At 37.6% G+C, this 21643-nt stretch overlaps 2 protein-coding genes across 4 annotated transcripts in view; one reads left to right on the top strand and one right to left on the bottom strand.

Moving 5' to 3' along the window:
• The window catches only part of LOC145470825 (homeobox protein otx5-B-like), a 95996-nt gene that overhangs the window by 26369 nt on the left and 47984 nt on the right, over positions 1 to 21643 (bottom strand). The gene's annotated exons all lie outside the window — the stretch shown is intronic.
• LOC145470827 (homeobox protein otx5-B-like) lies at positions 148 to 15845 on the top strand. Of its 3 annotated transcripts, XM_081454694.1 has the most exons (5): positions 148 to 463; positions 2668 to 2790; positions 8728 to 8875; positions 10214 to 10365; positions 12548 to 15842. In XM_081454694.1, the coding sequence occupies exons 3-5, from the start codon at positions 8773 to 8775 to the stop codon at positions 12896 to 12898; spliced, it is 606 nt and encodes a 201-aa protein (XP_081310820.1). In that variant the 5' UTR covers positions 148 to 463; positions 2668 to 2790; positions 8728 to 8772; the 3' UTR covers positions 12899 to 15842. The 3 variants fall into 3 exon arrangements, with proteins under 3 accessions (XP_081310820.1, XP_081310819.1, XP_081310821.1); XM_081454693.1 differs by having other exon boundaries at positions 148 to 2790; XM_081454695.1 differs by lacking the exons at positions 148 to 463; positions 2668 to 2790 and adding an exon at positions 5196 to 6493 and having other exon boundaries at positions 12548 to 15845.

Genomic DNA, 21643 nt, shown 5'->3' with positions numbered 1-21643 from the left:
GCCGGAACTTTGTGGAAAATAACTCTCCCTGAATATACGTTTGTGTCACGGCTTTTATCGCCAAACCACCGTCTTTTCAACTTCTCTGAGTTGGAAAAAATCCAAAATCTCAAAGTAAGTCCTCTTTTGTATATTGTTGTTAAATTGAGGTTAAATCTGTCTGGCGAAATGAGCATTTTCCAGAAATGCCCTTGCGTGTCCCAAGTAAAAATATGCCTATTGACAGAGTACTGGTGTGGTAGTCGTATTGACCTTTAAGTCCATAAGGGCTGGAATATAAATCACGTACATATCACGAGAGCAAGGAAGATATTCGAGGTACTTTTATTTGGTTGACAACTCCGGTTGATATTGACTGCTGTGCACATTACGGTTGTATTCAACGCTGGTTTGTTTAAAATTTCCTGTGTTTGTGTCAGTAAATAACGGTCAACAGAAACCTACACAGAGTTTGAATATAAAGGTAAGCCTACAATTTTAGGAGTCGCGGTAGAGTCCTGTGTATATTTTAATTAATGAAGTTATTTTCGTGCACGCTAGGTTTTTTTGCAAGAAAAATTTCGAGGGAATTTCATTTTCAGGTTGTTTATAAGAGTTGCAAAGTACGCGTGTAAGAACTAATAAAGACCTTACTAATTTTATTTCGTCTTCCGAAAAGCGGTCGCTGCTTTACTCTTCAAAATACCACTGCAATTATCACGGGCGAAGGTTTAAGACGTTGATCCGTTTATGAAAATTTACCGCGATGACAGAACATCGCCAAAATTAGCGAGGGTTAATTGATATGTAGAAGTTTCCATTTCTGTCAATGGTCGATCTTGGTTGGATTGCAATTTATATACGACTCGGCCTTCTTTCCGGTGAGAGGCGCTGTCTTTCACTGACTTGTAGGAAGGGATTTCCGAAAAGATTCTTCTCGAGTACAGCTTTAATATCTAGGCAAACCAATAGCTAACCGTTACACGACAATAGAAACTGAGATCGCTCCGCACAAAGGCAGATATGGTAAAAACTGTTTTTTGCTTTTATCAGAATGATCATGTTTATAAAAACAAAATTTATTGGATTCGCAAACGATATGAATTGTCATGACTTTGTTTTAGTTATATAGTCGGTATGTCGATAATTAGTGTGAGCATCTTGTATTCGATGTCTATGGCTGTTGCCTTTACATTACGAATTGTGTTAACTAGTTCTTAGGTTGCTCTAGTAAAAGAACCAAGCGAGCAAACGAAGCGAGGAACTAATAAAATTCGGATTTGATTTAATTTCCGGCGAGACCCTTAGTGGTACAATTCGCGAGGACAGCAAGGTTTAATCCCTCCGATTTCACTTCAGATTTTATGAACCTCCTGTCAATTTTTATTGCAAGAAATTTCAAAACAGTGTCATCTCAAAAGAGTTGGGCGCCAAAAATTAATATACACAACACACTGAGCTGTGTTTATCTTCTTCAAAGAAAAGGCGTCGAAGAAAAAAGTACGCGAAAGATCGAACGCTTTTAACGGTCAACAGAAGTAAAATATTGAAAATTATCAACCCCAGAAGAAACAAAGGAAAAGCTGAAGTGAAATATTGAAAATTATCTGCCTAAGAAAAGAAATTTTCAATTATCAAATTTAAACAAAAATTTCAGAGATCAGAAGTCAATTGCGTCGATTGTGAGAGTCGGAGCCAATGTTTAACTATAATGGAGTAGCAAATATAAATATTGAAATTTATTATTGATAGCAGAGTCATGACCTGTGGTAGAACAAACGTTTTAGTTAATGTTTCCTTTCAACCAGTGAAATCGATCTTGTTAATTACAACTAATTACTTCTCTTCCACCGAGAGTCGGAATCTTGAAAGGCCGAATGACGAACTTCGAGTGATGTAAGCTTTTGTTTTACGGTGATCAATACAATTCAGAATTGCTCTCAAGAGCAGGAAAATAGTCGATTTCGTTGAATATTGGCACAATTGAAACGAATGCTATTGTATCAGTGTGAGTTAATGTGGCTCTAAGATCGTTATTTAGTTCAAGGGGTTTTGGTTTTGGTTCAAGTTCTTTGAAGGGCGCCCAAAGCGCCAGCTATGTTCCCTTTTGAATGCAAATAGACCTGAATGAGATAATTGCCAAAACATTCCCTTTTTACTTTATTACTTTGCTAAAGTGCTGCAAATTAGAATTGATGAGATCCTTCGCAAAATGTTGTGGAAATAAACACTATGGACAATTTGGATTTATTGAACGCGATTTTAATAACAGTTGCCTTTTGAAGAGGTTTAGAACATTGCCGCAAAATATTCGCGCCGCAGCATCTGGAAATGTACCCCGCCTCTCGTGATTAAAATAACAAAACTCTATCTTGTCATGCCCTTCCAAGTTTAATATACAAGGATAAAAACAATTATAAGAGGCAAAGGGTAATGGAAGCTACAAGACAATCACTTTAGAACTGATTGAGGGAAGACAGAAAAGGGGGATTGTACTTTATTTTGACTCATCACAGCTTTGAGAGGTAAAAGTTACTCCAGAAGTCACAACGTTGGGCATAGCGCAGGAAATCTCTTGCCGAGGATCTCTAACGATGTTAATGTTATATTAACCTTTTTCTGCGGGGAGCCTCGCACATGATGGTAACACACTCATCGCTGCTCATTCCGTTTTTGTTTTCATTCCAGCACTGACCGAAAGGATTTCTACACAGTCTTCAGTTAGAGCTAAGAGCACAAGTTCTGGTTTGCTCTGTGAGTATACCTCTCGGCCAGTTCAAGAAACGAAATTACTAGTGCGAATCGCAACTGGTAAGTGACAATCGCATCTTCATCTGCCCCCGCCATGTTTTATTCTACCGTGGTAGAGTAATCTTGACTTCTCAATTTAATCCATGCTCCATCTATACGCCATTCTTGTTTTCAGAACATCTTTAAATATTTTTCATTACTGTATTAAACAGGGTTAAAAAATAAGCTACTAAAGCTATTAAAAGCCAGTGAAACAGCAACATTGCAAAACGAAAGCGCAGCAGACAGTCATACTAATCAGAGCATCTCGACTGATTTCGTTCCGCCATTTGACAAGCAGCTCCCGTTAGTCTTTATTAAATCCGTGCTTGGATTACACAGCTCTGTTTCTGGTTTAGATATGTGTTACTTAGAAGGCAGAATAATTTTAACCTTTAAGTCAACGCGACTAAATTGTAGGCAGAGGTTGTCAGAGCCGTAGTTAATGACCCGACCATTGATGCCCGGAAAGTCGAGCGAAATCACTTCCTTACGAAAAACGTGCTAAGTACTTCTCGACCGAGATTTAGCACTGAGCGTATTTTCTAGCTAAGTCGAATTTTACCTGCCTGTTTATCAGCTTGTGGGAGGGACAAGTTCTTCAGCTAGACGAGCACGGAATCCAGGACAATTTACAGAGGCTTATGACCGTGTCGTATTCATCAACACAACAACATGCTGTGTTAAACACCGCCCCAAGGATTGCGAAGAAAAAGCCAACAATAAACTCTTTGTTCCCGATGATTTTAGTTACTGTAGCTTGATAGGAAAATTGCATTGCACACCAATAAGGCGACATTGCCTTTATAAGCTGTCGTATTTGGAAACAGCTATTCCTTTAGGCCCTTTAATAATAGGATAGAAAAGAAATAATCCTTCGAGGTGAAAGAAAGATCACCAAACGCTTTCAAAAACCAATTATTCCGATAATAAGAATCCACGAAATCCCGCAAAGCGCTTGTATCGATATATCTGCCTTCACGTTGTAGTCATTACAGCACTTGTCAAACGGTTCTCGTTGTGTTTTCACTCAGAAATATTTCCCACTTGTCAACCGCAGAGTCTGAGAACTCACACAAGAGGTGAGTTTCCCACACAGATGGTCAACTGTTTCGCGGTTAATAGACAGACAACCTTTTAAGATTAGTATTAAAAGAGACAGGACGACCTACAACAGACATGTGCTATGGGGCTTACCTGTCTTGATCTCTGCTATGACCCGAGAAATTACAAAAAAGCAACAAGCTTTGTACGAATTTAACGACCTTCCTGGATCAATATTTACGTCGATGTTTTTACAGTTCCCTGTTAGATTGAGCGTTTCGTGTTAAAGTTTGTGTTTGCTTGCACTTCATATCGACTTCGAGATCAGCATGTTATAAAGGACAGTTAAAAGTATCTTTATCTCTGAAAGAACTCGGTGCAATCAGTATTTCGAAGTGTCGATCTGTACGTTGTGTGGAGATAATTGCGTAAAAATTGTCTTAGGCCATTTGAACAACGCAAAGGGTGTTTGAGATCGCTTATCGGGTGACCGATCCCTTAGTCATTGAGACCAAAGGAAACACAGTTTGGAGTACTGTTTATATAAGACTGTTTATAGATCACGAACGTAAATTAGATACTTACTAATGGCGCAACTGTTTTCTTGTTCATGTAGGTCGTCACTGACTGAACACAAAAATGCGTGAACAGACAAACATTTGGACTAAGATGAAACGGGGATTCCACTCAAAAGAACAAAATAATGTTCTGCTGACGCGCAGCGGGAGGGTTTTCTAAATAAATGTTTGAATTCCAAGCGGGAGTCCTGGAGTACCCCTCACCATGTGGTTTCTAACGGAAGCCAATGAAATAAGAAATTGTTTTCTTTTTGTCAACGTTTGCATTGAGCTACTCCATGATCGTGTCGCCTTGCTCTCACTTAGTTCCACGTTGTGTGCCTGAAATTGATCGAAAAACCACAGCGTAAATCCTAATCCGGAAACTTGGCGAACAAAGCAAATGTTCGTGCATGAATTCGTCACTCACGAGGGTACAAAAAGAAGATTCGAGTGTTCAATTTTGCAATGCGCAAAAAATGTCCGTGTTCGGGGGAAAAGCAAATTGAATTTTAGGATTTAAAAATTGATTGAAGTAATGCCAATAAAATGTTACTGAGTATTCGGTTTTATTCCAATCTAATACTCTTTTGCCAAGAAACTTTAGAGTACAATCTCAAAATCTCAGCTTAGCGAAAGCATTTTTTTTTTAATTTTTTCAAGGTTGACTGAATCACTCTCTTGTGCTTGAGTATAATAACACTTTATTCTGTAGAATATCAGCCTTTCATTTGAGAAAAGCCACAACAGGCGACTTAATTTGAATTTTGCTTTACTACGAATTTTTCAATAAAACGCATCCTTTTTTGTTGAAAATGAAAGTAAATTTTTTGATTAAAGATTCAGTGTTATATCTTACTTTGTCTTTTAGCATTACGTTTGTTATAAAATGAAACAGGGGAATTAAATTAGGGTTTAAAATTTTTGGCCACAACTTTGGCCAACCTTTTGCCCCATCCGTGATGAATGGTTTAAGTTCTTTCACGATCTTTGAGAAAAACGTTTCAATATCTTGATTACAAACAACTGACCTAAATAATAGGCTCTAAAGGCACATTTGGCACAGAACCTTTTTCTTAATTGGTTAACAAAGGAACTGGGGGTTGAGAGGGGGTGTTCAAAAAAGAATGGCTTTATTGTCAGCTTTGTCTGATCTGTAGAAACAATTTATACGATTGAATAAAACCGAGTAACCCACCCACTCATGAAAAGTCGAGAAGCTTCACTCGAACCCACCAAGATAAGCATTTAAAAGACAGCAGATCTAGATGTTATGTCTGGGAAGCGATATAAAAGGAAGAAGCTGACATTTTCTTGTTTTAAAATTCCAGACCCACTAACTAAAAGATCTTTGCCTCCGTGACATGTCGTTAAATTCAGAAAAAAGAGACAACTGTTTCACGTAAAACAAAACTTTGACTTGGTGCCGAGAGTTTCAGTGTTAAACCGATGAGGCAGTCGTTCTCTTTGTTTACCAAGGGTGGCGTGTTACAGACTGCCCGCTTTTTCCAATAGCCTGAGCTTATAAGCAAGGCCCAAAAACCTAACAGTCTTAAAATTAAATCGCTAATTAGTTCACCTTTGGTTCTAATTGAAAATCTTTTGAATTCGGGATAGATACGAATCCATCCATCTTGAGTGACATGATAAAAGTTGACTTTTGGCGGCCGTTGTGTGGTGGCGCAAATACAACTATGGAATAAAAGGATCACTACGTTTTTCGTGTCTTTGAGAATTAAGCTTTTCGCTAGGCCGCCCCATTCTTGTGTCATTTCATGCAATACTTTCGTTAAACAAAATGATTAAAGCCTTCAGTAAACTGAAGTTGTCACTGGATTAGTGCGCGCGAATCCATGGAACATCCGTCCTATTCTTTGAAAAATTAAATTAAAGGAGGTTATTCTTTCAACTTAACGGCCATAAGGAGTCACTAGCAATGTCTCGAATCAGGAAGCCATTGGCTTTATTGCATGACGAGCAAGTTGTGACAAAGGACATCAAAGAAAGAAGCAATGTCCTTTTCTGTGTATGAGACACAAGACGGATGCCTGCCCATCCCGAGTTCTTACTTTTCCAAATGTGTTCTCAATTCTTTCCTCAAGGAAACGCGAGCTGTTCAATTAGTGAGTACTCAGTGTTTTTCAGTGCACTCACCCTTCTGTTTAGTCATTAGCTACAACTCACTCGTCGTGAAACAAGGCTATCAATCGCAATCTTTCAATATCTACGACTCTGCGGTTTCCTTTCGTAAATTAACGACAAAAGTAAGTACCAGGTCTGTTTTATTATCTTCTCGCGGATCAGAACGCGACAACATATCCGCAGTGCTTACACTTTTTCAACTCACTCTTACAACGAGTTTGGTGATTAATTAATCTTGTAAACTGATTCTCCACACGTGTTTTAAGCGAGATTTTGAATTACGACCTTTCATTTCCAATTATTACTTCCATCCAACGACTTCTTCATCACGAAACGCTCGCATGCACCAAAGAATTGATTCCTCATCCTGATCGTCTGGTCTTTATTGACCTGTATTTCCTATTTACTAGCAGAAAAATAGCTAGTGAAATTAAGTTAATCCTCAGCCAAAAGAAATGTCTTCACAGAAAGTTTGGACCCGAGTTCAGTAATTGTAAGGTTCCCGGCTTTTACTGTAATATCGGGGACTGCAGTAGCTCAGTCAAGTTTTTGTGGGTGGGATAGGGTCGATCTGAAGTTTCACCTGGGTCGGCTTAATCGCCATATCAGATCATTGAATTAAGAAAATACTATATGACTCCTCTATGTCTCTTTACCTTTTTTCTCAGGGTGAAACAAACACGAAAGCCTATAAATCTTGTGACCTTCTGTCGGACAAAATCATTGATGTGCATGATTTTTTGTTTGTTTGTAACACGATTTTCAGGATTGTTTGACTTGCAATCGGTTGGGTATCTTTTCAAAGCTATGAAAAAAAAAATCTCTGTCTCATATTCTACTTGAATAAATTCCAAGCCAAAAAGAAAAAAAAGTAACTGCTGATTAACTTTTTGTCATCGTTTGGACGGAAAGAGCTCTTTAACGTATCAACTACTTTCAACCACTTTGATGTTCTGAAGTTCTGAGGTTTTTCTTAGCTCAAAAAGGTTGAAAAGTTCGTGGACAATGAAATGAAATTATTCTATAGATCTCTGCTCAGATCGGCGTCAACAGAATTCCTTCACAATACGACTGATGACGTGTTTTCCAATTAACTAACGTCAGCGGTGCGTTAACTAGATGCTAAACGACAGAACGAAAGCGTGATAGCGCAATTGGCTTTTTCGTTTCTTAAACAATACGACTTCTTTTAAACTGGATATATCAGAACGGTTTTAAAACTTAATAGATTGTGTGCGAGTGAGTTCTAAGCAGTCTTTCTAGGTGATTCGCTGCGACAATTGTTAACAATCATTATACTTTTGTTCTCGCTTATTTCAATGACTTCTTTGGAGCAAAAATCATACTTATTAATTAACTCAATGGCTCCTATTGGTTCTCGTAATTAATAACAAAAACTAGACCGTGTCAGTTTTATTATGTCTCCTTGCAGATTTTGTTATTTTCTTTTCAAGTGCTATAGATTTGCGGAATCCTCTTCAACAAATGTCACTAATTTCGTAACCCATCATCACGGAATGGACTTCCGCAATGAAAATTAACGGCATTTTTCCGCAGTTAAACTTGAATTTTTCCCTTTTTACGATGGGATTTTATCACGAGAGCCGTCGAACCTTTTGTAGTTATTTTAACGCTAGCTGTTAATGGAAGGGAAATGTTCCAGGATAGATAAGTGTTTGAATGTTTCCGTTTGAGAATATTCACGAAGAGGGTTCTAGCGCGAAAACGTGCATGGTTTCAATTCTCGTGACATCGTGACAGTCTTAATCCAATGTGAATTTTTCATTTTGGAGCAATGCGGCTTCCTTTTTGGCTACCATTGCAAATTGTTCGACCTCCCACATAGCCTTAAATTAGAAAAAGAGCAATGAATATTCTTGTTTTGATGTACGACAAATAAAAACGCTAGCCTCGTTCACTGGCGTGGAACGGCGGGCTGCAAAATTCGCTAAGGTTTGGTCACCTAATCGCACGCATAGTTTCCTTGACCTGGATCCAAATAATCTGGCAAGTTGGGTGTAGCTTTCAGGGGCTTGTTTTTATTATGTTGAATTTCAGGAAGGTCCTTTAACAAGCGGATTTTCTGTCCCGTCTTTTGTATTAATACCTTGACAGGTATGATCTGCAGGGGGGGCCTTCAGGGGCCAAGCCGGTAAAGAAGGTCGCGCGACTAAGCCGCGAGCTCATCATTTCGTGTTTTCATTTGATTCCATAGCACGCGGCCTACAACTCACTCTCTAGTTTACACCAAGAATCCAAAATGGCGGGCTTTCTGAACCATTATCCACCGTACCCGGTCAATGGACTTAACATGCCTCCAAGAACCGCCGACATGTTTTCCCCAATGGTTGCTCCACCTTATGGTAAGAGTCAAGATTTCAACTTTATTTTTAGACATGAAAGAACACATGCATAATGCCTCGTCAGAGTCGGCATTGTACTAACACATTATGGTTATGACAATTCGAATGAGTTCGCGGTGACCAGAAGAATAGTCTTTTCAGAAGAAGGAAGTTTTTTCCTATTTTCGGGCTGTGTTAGATACTTCGAGAGGTCTTTGAAACCACCATTGGTTAGCTCGATTCTTGTCTATTTAGTGCGTTTTCTAGTTAAGCGAGACCTCCCAGATGCGTGGATTTAGAATTCGTGAAAGGCATTTCGATGAGTGCAAGCTTCGACAAAGCCTATTTAAGAGCCCTCACCGGGGACAAAACGCGAGATAAATTAGTACTTTTTCCCAAATATTGGCAATCACACTAGATTCGTTAACATCTGTTTCGTATTTGTCTCAACGGATTTTTGCCTATTGCACATAAATATAATCATCAAGTTTGATTCTTGTTAAGATGGTCACAAATCGTTCAAATCTGCTGCAGCGTGGAACGTGCCTGATTTTCATCTAGGATTTGTGGGCGCGAAAACTATTTAAGTTAGGCCGATTTTCAAACGACTACGTATTTTTAGACAAGCGTCCATTAAGGGGCATAGATACATTCTTCCTGTTGAAATATCCTAACTACTCGTTTGCGGCTAGGAAAGCCGCTGCTGTGAAGCCTGACATTAATGATAACATTATTACTGAAAATATACATTTGGCCGCTTCTGTGGTTAATGACTGTAGCTTTGATTTGACGGCATTTACAGTTATCTTTCCAATGACAACGGAAATATCGTCAGTGTTCTTCTTAGTGAGATCAGTAAAACAATAAAAAACATGATAAAGAGACCGCAATTTGAACAGTGCAATGTTATTTCCAGTTTATTATTGGCATTGCAAATGATAAATGGGCGCCTGCTGAAGAAACAGATCAACTCAAATATTTATTCTTTCAATTTTACCAAACTGAATACCTCTGAAAATATCGCACCTGGTCTCTTTAAAGATCACAGCCGAGCATACCATTGTTTGAAATTCAGAAAGCACCAAAGTAAATATTTTTATACAATGTTTAACATATCAAGACTTCACTGATTGTTGTATTTAAGTTTAGGAGAAAGGACATTTAGAGAAAGAAAATTTAGAGAATTGTCCACGATTCCTATAACTCAAATTTAATTGGTTTGGTGAAGGTTCCACTGCTTGCAGTAGGATAACGAAATGCCGATGTTCTAAGGCTGAGATATTGCTGTATGAGGTATCCAACCAATGCAGAAGAAATTTCAAAGAATTTTCTCGTGATTCCATGCAACTATATTTTCAGGCTACCCAAGAAAACAAAGACGTGAGAGGACAACTTTCACCAAAGCACAACTAGAAATATTGGAGGAGCTATTCTCCAAGACAAAGTATCCTGATATCTTTATGAGAGAAGAAGTTGCCATGAAAATCAATCTACCAGAATCCAGGGTTCAGGTAAAAAAGATCTCAGTTTTTTCTGAGTTAATGAATACTCTTATTCTCTAGACGTGCAACATTGCAGTGAAGGCGGAGAGCTAGAGGATGGCGACAACGGTGTCAAGTGAGTCCCTAATCGGGGGGCATGCGACAAGCTATAAAATATGCCCATCGGAATGCCTGAAGCTTGCCTACTGGCAATTATTGTAAAACCTGTCTTTTCTATAACTCGATTTTGACTGTAAAAAGACAACTGAGAACGTTAGGAAACTTTGTATTTCAAAAGAGTCGAAGGTAGCGAGGTGGGGCCGGGAATGTTGGCACTGCTTAACTCCAAACGTTTGATATGAATACACTAGGTATTTTCACAAAGATCAGAGAGTTTGTTCTCTTTTCTCTCTTCTTCTTCTCTCTTTTTCCCAGTCGAGTCACTCAGGTGGAATTACAACTCCCTAAATACAAAGTTAAAGATTTTGCACGCCATTCCTCTCTGTTTCCTTGAATTCCACAAATTGATGGAGTTACAACAAGCTAAGCATCTTCAAATTCTTTTCTCGCAAATTTGTCAATATGTCTTTGTTTTGGTTCTTGAACTGATGTTTGGCCCCAAATGTAAACGTGTGTTAAGCATGCAAAACTTTTTCCTGTTACATCGGGGTTACTCTATAGCATAGTTTCACGTTTTGTTGGTGGCTTCAGAACAATAAACCTGTGTCAATTCTTGGCAAAATCCTGCTGGAACTACTCTGAACTCAGTTAGGACAGAGATAATCGGTTGTCTTTTTGGCCTCCAGCAAACACATTTTCTATACGTGCTTTGGACCAAACTTGACAACATTTAAAGAAGACAAGACGGTTTTTTGTTAACCGCAAATTGGCTGCGCAATGAAGAAAAGTTTTCCCATTTTTTCCGGCACGTTTACTTGATTTGCCAATTTTGGGGTCAATTCTTCAACGTCTCCCAATTCATTTGGTTCGTGTGTTAAGAGATGATTCCTTCTCGTCAAAAGTATCAAATATGGAGGAAGACAAAGGGAATAACCTGTCCATATTAACAAGAAAACTACGTAGAAGCCGTGATAGTGAAAAACGGTCAACATAATCCCAACTTAAGAATTGTACAACTGAAACTCACAGTCGTAGTCGGTCGTTTGTGGAAAATTGTTCCATTTAGTTCGTGTTTTAAACAATAAAATGTGATAAATCTTAATACTTGAGCACCCATTTTTTTTACTAAATGATGAATTTACCCTAAAATGACCAGGTTAAGGTACTTTCAAACAGGACACATCCAAACTGAAAAACATGTTATTGAGTCTTCATACGTCATTCCTACAGGACGTTTTGTTGTCGAGAATTTAACTGAATGAAAATTGAGTGGGATGCAAAACAGTAAAGCATCATTTTAATTTTTCAGTTTTAATTGCCAATTTCAGATAGAAAAAATTCGTATGCAGTTTGGCCCCAGCCTAGCCCCAAGTCAGGTGTAATTCAGTTAATTAAATTAAAATATTTCAACTTCCGAGCATTTAGCCTTTTAAGGGTGCCTGTGTTGTGTACGTACACACAATTGTAGTGTCAAACATTTCACGCCCTCAGACAACCCATCTGTTCTCACGTAATGTCTTTAAGGTTAATTTTTCTTTCATTCGAACCTTTTAGGCTAATAAAGAACCTATATTTCGCGATATTATCAAACAAATTTGATTTTACTCCAAGAAGAATGTCTCTTTATGTTATACATGCGCGTGTTTTATGATCGCGTGTGCAGGCTTGTCTCGACAGTGAGCTTGACCTCCGTTTTGCGTGCGTTGTTATATTACGTGTCTAGCTCTATATTGTATTTATTTCAAAATGAAACTTTCCAGAAAAAACTACTTAAGGCCTTTCCCAAAAGTCACGCTCACTTAAACCGGCGAAAAGTTGTATAAAACCGCGATAAAAAACATCACTGTAACCTTCCTAACTTGTTAACTGAGTTTTATTGAGTTGTTAGATCAACTTTTCCTGGTAAAGCTTCTAATCAAGCTTTCGTTAGTTTTTCCCGTCTTATCTGTTCAAACCGCTATTACTACTCAGTATAAACCGCCACTAGATACAAAATAAACAAACCACTAGACAACAATTGAATTCCACTTGTTTCGCAGGCGCCATTTGCAATTAAACGGAGTATTTTTTGTTTATTTTGATCATACAACAGGTGTGGTTCAAAAATCGACGCGCCAAAGTACGGCAACAGAGTAAGGGAGAGCCCAAACCCAAACCCAAGCCAAAGACACCCGCCGCCAACAAGGACACCAGTCAAGCAGGGCCTTCTCCCTGCAGATACGCCAGCTGCAGCGCCAATATCTGGAGCCCCGCTCACGATTCAGTTCGGCCTATGCCCACATATCCATCACACGCCGTTATCAACAACAGTATGGCTATGTCCAGTGCAAATCCTTCATTTATGCCACCACCACCTCCCCCTCCGTATTACTGTTCAAGTCCAAACGGTGGATCTTATATGCCTTTAGAGCATGCGCACATGCATCCGATGGCACCCAGATAAATTGTGTGTTGTCATGGAGATTCTAAAAAGAGGCAAAAAGCCCTTTTAAAAATGTAAGAAAACTATGTTAATATATGCGGGGTTTTTCACAAAACCAGTTAGTTTAGTAAATAGCTTATTCTGCAAATACAGTTCTTTGACAGTAATCCTTATATAGTCTACAAGCCAGCTGAAGAAACCTTGTTTAGTGTCTAATACGATAGAAGTATCGCTTCCTCCGAAACGCATTTAAGGGATCAACGTTCTAGACTTATTCTTAGAATCCTCTAAAACGTGACTTTCAAGAAACAAAACCTGTTTTTCTTTGGCATTAGCGGGCAAAACCTTTTAGAGTTTTATCAATATCTTTCTGTGAGGTAAGGTCGACTTTGGAATAACGCGTCCGTTCGTTGGGGACCACAAGAATGCAGACTCCTGGCTCTCTCGGCACGAAAGCTGGGAAATCAGATGCGTTGTAACTTGATGTGGGTAAATAAGGTATATTGACTCCTTGTTGGATTATGAACGAGTAAATGTTAGCGTGGATGACTGCTTTTCTTAGTTGTTTAGTTTGCAAGTGTTGGTGTCCTCTTACATGCGTTTTTGAATAGACCCGACCGTTCGACGCTGGCAACTTCCGGATTTAGCATGAAGCTATTAAGTGTTATTGTGTCCTTTTATCACTCAGGAGAAGAATTGGTTTGGTTTTTTAGCCCTTGATTTCCAGGATTGGACCAATTAACTCTTCCTCGTAGATCACCATGCATATCTTGTACTGCTAGCTGTTGCCAGCTGTGATTTTTCGTAATATTTTCCACCTGCCCGCGTCAAAAAGTATTCAAATTGTTCCAAGAAATAACAAGAGGAATTACCTTTTAGCTCCTACATGTGCAAAGGTACAAACTTGACAATTCAGTGGAGCAATCACTTAGGAAAGTAAATTACTTAACAGTATCAACGAGAAGTATTTCTCATTAGCTCTCATATGAATGGTCACACTTTAGGATTTCATCCACAAGGTAGAATCTTCTTTCATGACCCAGACAAATGGAAAGGGGGCGTTTGATCTGTATCCATAGCGATCTTTCAACTGCAGCGTGCACTGTGTTTGAAGCGCTTTTTTTGTTTGTTCTGCTGCCCATCAAGTTAATGTAGCTTCCACTTGTTTCTAATGTCAACAACATGCATATTTTTACTTGAAAGCTACCTGATCGATATTTTAAAAAATATTACAAATTCAGTATACTAAAATACTTTTCCATGAAGAATGAAAGTATTATCGTATAATTTTGTCTTATATTTTTGCCATTAGCTCTTACTGGCTTACGTTTCGATAGGTTAAACGAAGCCCTTATCAATTATAGCATATGTGCCATCACATCATACGACATACTGTCATAGTAAACTAACTGTTGTTTGATTCGACGGAGCCAACCTGTATAATGTAAATAAGGAGAAGGAGAAAGGTTTTAGACATATAGTGTTATAAATAGGTATATAAACGGGCCGATGGGCCAACCATTTAATGAAATGATCATATGCTTAAATATAATTATATATTTTTGTTAATGAAGCTAAATGGACATACTCTTTCAGTTCTGATACCAAAAAGCAAGCTATCTTTGCTGGTCTTCTTGCAGTTCATATGATCAGTAATTTTGATTTTGCATGGATCTGCAAGGATGACCAATGAATCAAAGGGCTGAATGGGTTCATGAAGGAAAGTGTTTCTTTATATTATTTTGAATTCGTTTAATATACGAAATGATTGCATAAGTTAAGCTTCATTGTAAAAAATGTTAAACAGCCATAAATCGAATTTACGCAAAAAAAATTATACATGGAATAACATACGTCAAAAAATTTGATTTGTCGTTTGTATGACAATGATGTGCATATATAACAGGGCAATGTTTTTTCCTCTTGTTGACGCCAGCGCGGTCGACAGGTCCCGGTATATTTGCGAAAATTTCTTGCAAGGGCTTGAAACCTGCACTCTATACATTCTAAGCTTTTGGGGAGCAGAGTTGGCGCAGTGGTGAGAGCGCTCGCCTCGATTTCTGCCCCGTGCTGTATGTGGCTTGAGTTTGTTGTTGGTACACGCCTTGCTTGGAGGGTTTTTCTTCGTGTTCTTCGGTTTTCCTCCCTCTACAAGAACCAACATTTCCAAATTCGAATTCGACCACGATAGAGGGCCCGCATGAAAATCACTGAGCTAAAGCTGATGTAACTTCCTCTCTAAATATTTTAATTGACTTATTTAGCAAGGGTTGTAACTTAATGATCCTAAGTTCAAAGCTCTTCTTAGTTGAGATTCTTAACATGACCATTGCCAGTTTGCTATACGCCCTTTATATTTTTCTCCGTTATTTATCATGATTTATGTGTATGCATCATTCATATGCATACACATTTCGAGGAACAGTTGGACCCCGTTAATTCGAACTCCGTTAGTTTCGAACTCCCCGTTATTTCGAACTCAAAGCAATTGTCCTTGGATACAATTGCCCTTCAGTCATTTACTATCGGTTATTTCCAATTCCCGCTATTTCGAATTAGTTTTCGTTTCCTCTGTGGTTCAGCTGTATTCATAAACCTTTCTTTTCGCGTCATCGATGCACGGGTAGCGTTATAAGGGCTTTGCTCGAGGTCAACCAATCCACTCACAAAAGGACTGTAGGGTAAAAAATATATGATAAACGTATTTTAAAGCAAACGTCTTTATCAAAATTTCTATCCCTTTATTTGTTGATAGCTATCCAAAAATGTTCCATGCCCTCTGGGTAATTCGTTGCATTCCATATCGAAACGATTTCAGATAATTGTTTTCTTTCGAAAGAACAACTTCAATTGAAACTTCAACTGGGCTTATCAGCTGCTAATTTATTGATGTAGTTTCTATCTGCGTGGAAAACGAAAAAGTTCAAAAAAAAGTCAGAGATATAATGGGATGATACAATGGACAGTTTATTTGCCCTTCGGCGCAATACAATTTAAAATGATTTGTCATAAATACACTTATTTAAAAAGGAACGCTGTTTTATTTCTAACACAGATATGCACGTTCCGCTGCTCAATGTCAGCAGAAAAATTCCAAGCTCTCCTCAGAGTTTCTACAGACACCCTGAAGGATCACTAGGGAGAATCTGTTCAAACATCAAGTCAGATTTCATTATACTGTTTTAAATTCTCCTTACCAATTTTCTTGAGATGCAGGCGATTTGTACAAGGCGAAAATAGAGTTTAATCACCCTTGTGTAAGCGTCAAATGCTACTTTCATGGAACCCTAGTAATGGTCTACATTGTTTGTTGTTGCATAACTACTATAGATTTTGAAACTTATTCTTGCGAAAGATTTTCAAGAGATGGGAATAGAGGAGAGTCGGTGAATCTTTAAGGCCTAAAGGAGACAATTGAACGTTTTAATGAGATTTCAGATTAATTTGACTGAAATGCTGAGTTAATTCTCAATTAGACGCGATTTAAAACTAGCAGAGTATAAACACAGTGGAGGCTCTCCCAAAGTGATAAGAGACGAGTTGTTCTCACGTACTAACAGTGAGTGGTTTAGATAAAATAACTTATTTTTATTTGGTCTGAGACCGTAAAGAAGTTGGAAGTTAGAGCCGAAAAGATTAAGCTGTTGTTTTTTAAAGTAATAAGATCTATGCAGAAATCTGAGATATTTATGAAAATAAGTTTAGTCTTCATTTTGGTCACCTCTGTACACATTGCTAATAATTTAAATTTGTGGAATATTGTTTAATAAGGGCAAGTGGCGAGTATTAAATATTATATTCGACAAGTCTGTTAACATACGTCTGTTAACATAAGTCTGTTACCTTGTTACTGAGGAGTAGAGTTTTTTTAAACATCGTTAATTACCTACAGATAAGTTGCATTTGTCGCTATATATGCCTGCTGTGATTTGAGTTTTCTCACAGCAAAGAGAAGTGTTCAGAAGTGTGCGCGAGGAAAGATTTGACACTGTTAAGTTCAATACCGGTAAATAAATAAAAAAATCCTATTGAATTGTCAAACTGAGAAGCCGTTTCCCACTAAATAAGGGTACGTTAAAACGAAATCAAACCAAAATCATAAATCTTAGGCTTATTGTCCTCCGGTCCCCTCCTAGGACTAAACTGAACTCAATGTAAAAATATATATTTACTGTGGCTCTCTCTCTTTCTCGGAGTTCTCACGATGTTACCAGAAGAGACAGGACTAAATTGTAAACAGATATTTTTGTAGATCATCTATAGATCAGGATCAGCCTTTGTGTAACAAGCAAACTCTTAAAACAAAGGCTTGTCAAATGTCTGAAAAGTATAAGTGAGGATGGAAAACACGGCATGTAGTGAACCTGAATTTTCGTTTTCTTTTGGAATAAGTATGTACATTAATTAAGGAATGTAAATTTGAAATGGTAGAACCAGGAGCCCGGTAATGGGCTCCTGGTAGAACCCAAAGAGCAAACCGCCGTCTCTTACTCTTTCTGGACTTGATAAGCAAGTGAGACGCTACAATTGTCTAAGAAATAAATTATTATTAATTATTAGTCGTGATCGTCATCATCGTCATCATCATCATCATCAACGACGTCATCATCAGCATCATCATCCACGTGATCATAGTCGTCATCGTCATCAGTTTTATTTTTCGGGCCACTGGATACATGATATACCAACTTACTAACTTTGACATTAATTCTGCACACTGATTGTCAGACGTTTGGTCTGAAGTTTATTTTGATCTTTGAAAGCTTGTTCGCACAGAAAACTAGCATACTCAAGTTGACGAATTTCTTCGCTTTCGTGACTTGTCTGGACGTCTGCTTGGCAACATACTGATACTGAGAATAAAAAGGAGAATAAAATAAAAAGGAAAATTATCCGACTAACAAAGTATAAGCTGCCGCACTGTTTTTGTAGACGGCTCAGGGGAAGATTTTAGCTTAACCTGACAAAGAATCGTTTCTCTATAATCAGGTTATCTAAACATTTAAAAAACCGTGTTGTTTATCGTCCCGAAGTCGGAAAAGTCTTCCCACGTTTCTTATAATGTTCGGTATTTACAGACTCGTGCTTTCTCACCGTGATAACTATATATGCTGAAAATGCGCAGATCCGCGCTGATTGGAAAGTTAGAAAGACCGCAAATAACTGACAGATGAGTAAAAGATTAGACTGGATAAAGCTCGCTGGAGTCTTAACGTTATTTATTTTGCCTGATTAATGAGAAAAAACACTGAAAGGCGGCTAAATTTACAGGCTAGTTGATTATCGACAGATTTGTAAACTTTCAAGCGTTTTTTAAAGAAGAAGTGAGAAGACAGAATCTGTTATTATTTTTGTCTCAAAACAGATCTAGAGATCAAAGCTGAAAAGAATATGCCTCTAGAGCGGCGAATCAGTATAGTATATGAAAACTGGCCGACTCTCGAATAGTCATAACATCTCGCGGTTACCACATCCCGATTTATCACAGTTTTGGAACACCAGCACGTGCTAAACCTTATGGGACGGCTTTAACAATACCTTAGTATCGTCTGTGAATAGACAGATCAGAACTAGTACAGATCAATGTTTGCATTTTTCAATTAGAAATCCAACCGATTATTTCATAAATAAGCTAATTAGAAAAAAGCGTGGGAAATTTTCATTAATATTATACCACGTTTGTAGAGTTATAGAAACTTGTCAAATCTGAGAACTTCGATGTCTATGAATTTCAAAATTCTGCAGTTCACTGGAAATGTGGAATTCGCACAGTATTCATCTTCTCCACACACTCTCCACGGTTTCTGAATGTGTCTGCTCATCTCTCTCTCTGCCGATTTTCAGACTGTGTGTGTTAGCTGGCTGAATTAACTTTTTGCGGCTTATGAGGAAATCACATCAATTCAGTTGAAAGATTATAACTAAAGACTATAAGTGATATCTTGTCTGCGATTGTTTTCATTTGAGGTGCTTCTCAATTAACTATCCGGATTATGCAGAGACAGGCCTAACAGAGGACAATCTTGCCTACAGGTCGCCTGTTTGAGCTGATAAACAGACAAAAAAATCGCTATGATTATATTAGTGGGATAATCTACCCTTTACTCTCTTATAAGAATTCATTTAAAAGCAAAGAAATACCCATTTCTTATGACACTTAACTAAACCCAGTTTATCTCGAAGGCAAAGAAGCTTAACTTTTTTCTTTAAACCATAAGTCACAGTAACGTTGTGTTTTTCATTAATGGCCTTTTGAGCTCAATCAACACGTTTTTCACAACTGACTTTTACTTTGGAGTCAATTATTGTGCTAAAATATTGATTGTGGACCTTACCAGCGAACATGTTAACGGAGTGACTGTTAAATAAGAAATGGAAACTAATGTCTTCTTTTGTGATCGATCTGTAGTGTTTTGTTGTACGACTAATATAATGCTAAACAGAAATTTTATAAGACCAAAGAAAATTCGCAACTGCATGAGAGATCAGATTTAAACCGTGGGGTGTCAAAGAGAACAGCTGAGCACTCCAATAAGCCTCTTGTGTATTCCAATAAGCAACTTGTGAAGTAGCAGTGTATTTCAACAATATCCAACATACTCTAGGTGATTTTTCATTTCAATGTATTGATCAGGTGCAGGCCCCAAACAATTCTTCTGAGATCGATAAGTTTTTAATTACAAGAGGCTTATTGGAGTGCTCAGCTGTTCTCTTTGGCATCCCACGGTTTAAATAAAAGAAGGGAATTTGATTCAAAAAACAGAATTTGTTTTAATTAATTTCCGCTCCCATAGCTTACGTTCCTGATTAATCGTTGAAATACCCTTTTCTTGTATTTTGACAGCCTTTTAGGTGTTAGGTGGTTTCAAAAGCCCTGCCCAGGGAACTTATTATGATTAATATTGTTTAAGGGCCCCTCCAGGGATTTTGTTGTTTATCAGCCCTTTCAGGCTCTAAAGGCCTTGTTTTGGGATTTTGGTTCGGTTGATGTTTACGTTAAGTGAGGGTGAGTTCACCTGTTTCTAGTACTTGCCGCTTGTTTCTTCAGTCATCCTATTCGTTTTAGCTGGTTTGGTTTTTAATTTTTTTTTTTTTTTTTGCATTTTTGGGTTTTATCTCTCATCTTTTGTTAATTATTTTCAGAGTAGCTTTTTGTCGCCTTATTCAGTATTTTTTGTTTCGTTGATTTTGTTTTGTTTTGTTTTGTTTTTTGTCGTCAATTAATTAGCACCACTTTCTGTTCTTTTATGTAATCTTGTACCTTATTTGATAGTTGTCACTTATTACATAATCACTAGCATTTCAATCTTAATTACGTAATCACTAGCACTTTAATCTCATTTAAAGCTAGTTTTTATTCAAAAGTTGTAGTAACCGAAGGTCTCTGACCGAAACGTTTTTATTAAATGTTTTGACCCTTTTTACCGTCAGTAGTTGTCCGTCCTCCCTTTCCTTTAACAGTTTTTATGTAACAATGGTTTATGTAAAAGGGCAAAAAGTTGAAAAAAGAAGAAAAGAGATTCATTCCCAAAAGAGAAAGCGCCAGGGTACCCATTCGAGGTGCTTCCCAGAATGTTATAGATATAATAAGATTAGCTATTTACAAGGTATACAACAATAATAATGGTAATAATAATAATAATAATAATAATAATAGTAATAATAATCATGATAATAATAATAATAATTATAATAATAATAATAGCTTTTTACAAGAACGTTTAAGCTATAAGAAAAATGCAAAATACTGACACTTGAAAGGAATAAATAACAAAAAAGAATTTTAAAAAAGAGAAAAAAAAAATAGTTTCCATGACAACCGAGAACAGTCTTTAACCGACGACTAGGTACAGGGAGAGTCTTTATCAAAGGTAGAACTTAACAACTCAGGTAACAACCACGCCCGATTGAATTGTTTCCTTGTGCCTTAAGTTTCTCCTTATCTTGAAATATCTGGGGGGTTTTTGTTGTTGTTGTTTTTTTAAAACAAACTTGGAAACGTTTCCTTTTTACCTACTATAAATATATTGTTCTCTTCCTTCTACACCTCCGGTCAATCCGTATGCTTCTCATTCCATTCTCACCCACCGCGTTGTTTTTATTAATGAGTTGTCACATTACTTTCCTTGTCTTCAGCCCTCGTCGCACTGTCTAAGTTCCTTAAAACTCAGTAACAATAATCTGTTATTATATAAATTGTTCTCAGTTCACGTCTCATATAAATCAAGTGTCTTTCCTTCCACCTTTGTCTCAATCTTGTTAATTTATCATTTTTCAGGAAAGGCCTCCGTCGCGACTTTTAACAATCTTGAGTGCAAGTTAGCAAATGTGACAATTACAACGTTTCAATCAATTAAAGATAATTTAAATCTGAAGAATTGCCAGACCGATTTCCTTGATAGGGTTAAATGCTCTACGATTTTGAGGTGAGGATTTGAGCTGGACCTATTTCATTTCGCTGTGATCGTGAGCAAGACCAAGAGACTATGGTCTTAGCAGGACACCCTGATGAAAATGCCGAATGTCTCTCTCGCCCAGGGCCAAGTTATTCAAAGCAGGGATTTTTTCTTTAATTTCATTCGTTTTTTTCCTTTACGTTAACTTAGCTCAAGGCTAAAATCGAAAATTAGGAGATAAATGGACACTTTTCAAACAAGGGGAAATAAGCCAGAGCACCCAGATTAGCAAAAATTGGATTTCGATCAACCCAGAGTTTTGTGTAAATGGGTGTCGGCGAATTTCAAGTAGCGAAAGTCGCCCCTCTGA

Source organism: Orbicella franksi, chromosome 15, assembly GCF_964199315.1.
Source record: "Orbicella franksi chromosome 15, jaOrbFran1.1, whole genome shotgun sequence".
Lineage (NCBI taxonomy): Eukaryota > Metazoa > Cnidaria > Anthozoa > Scleractinia > Merulinidae > Orbicella > Orbicella franksi.
This window is presented reverse-complemented; position numbering and strand designations above follow the sequence as displayed.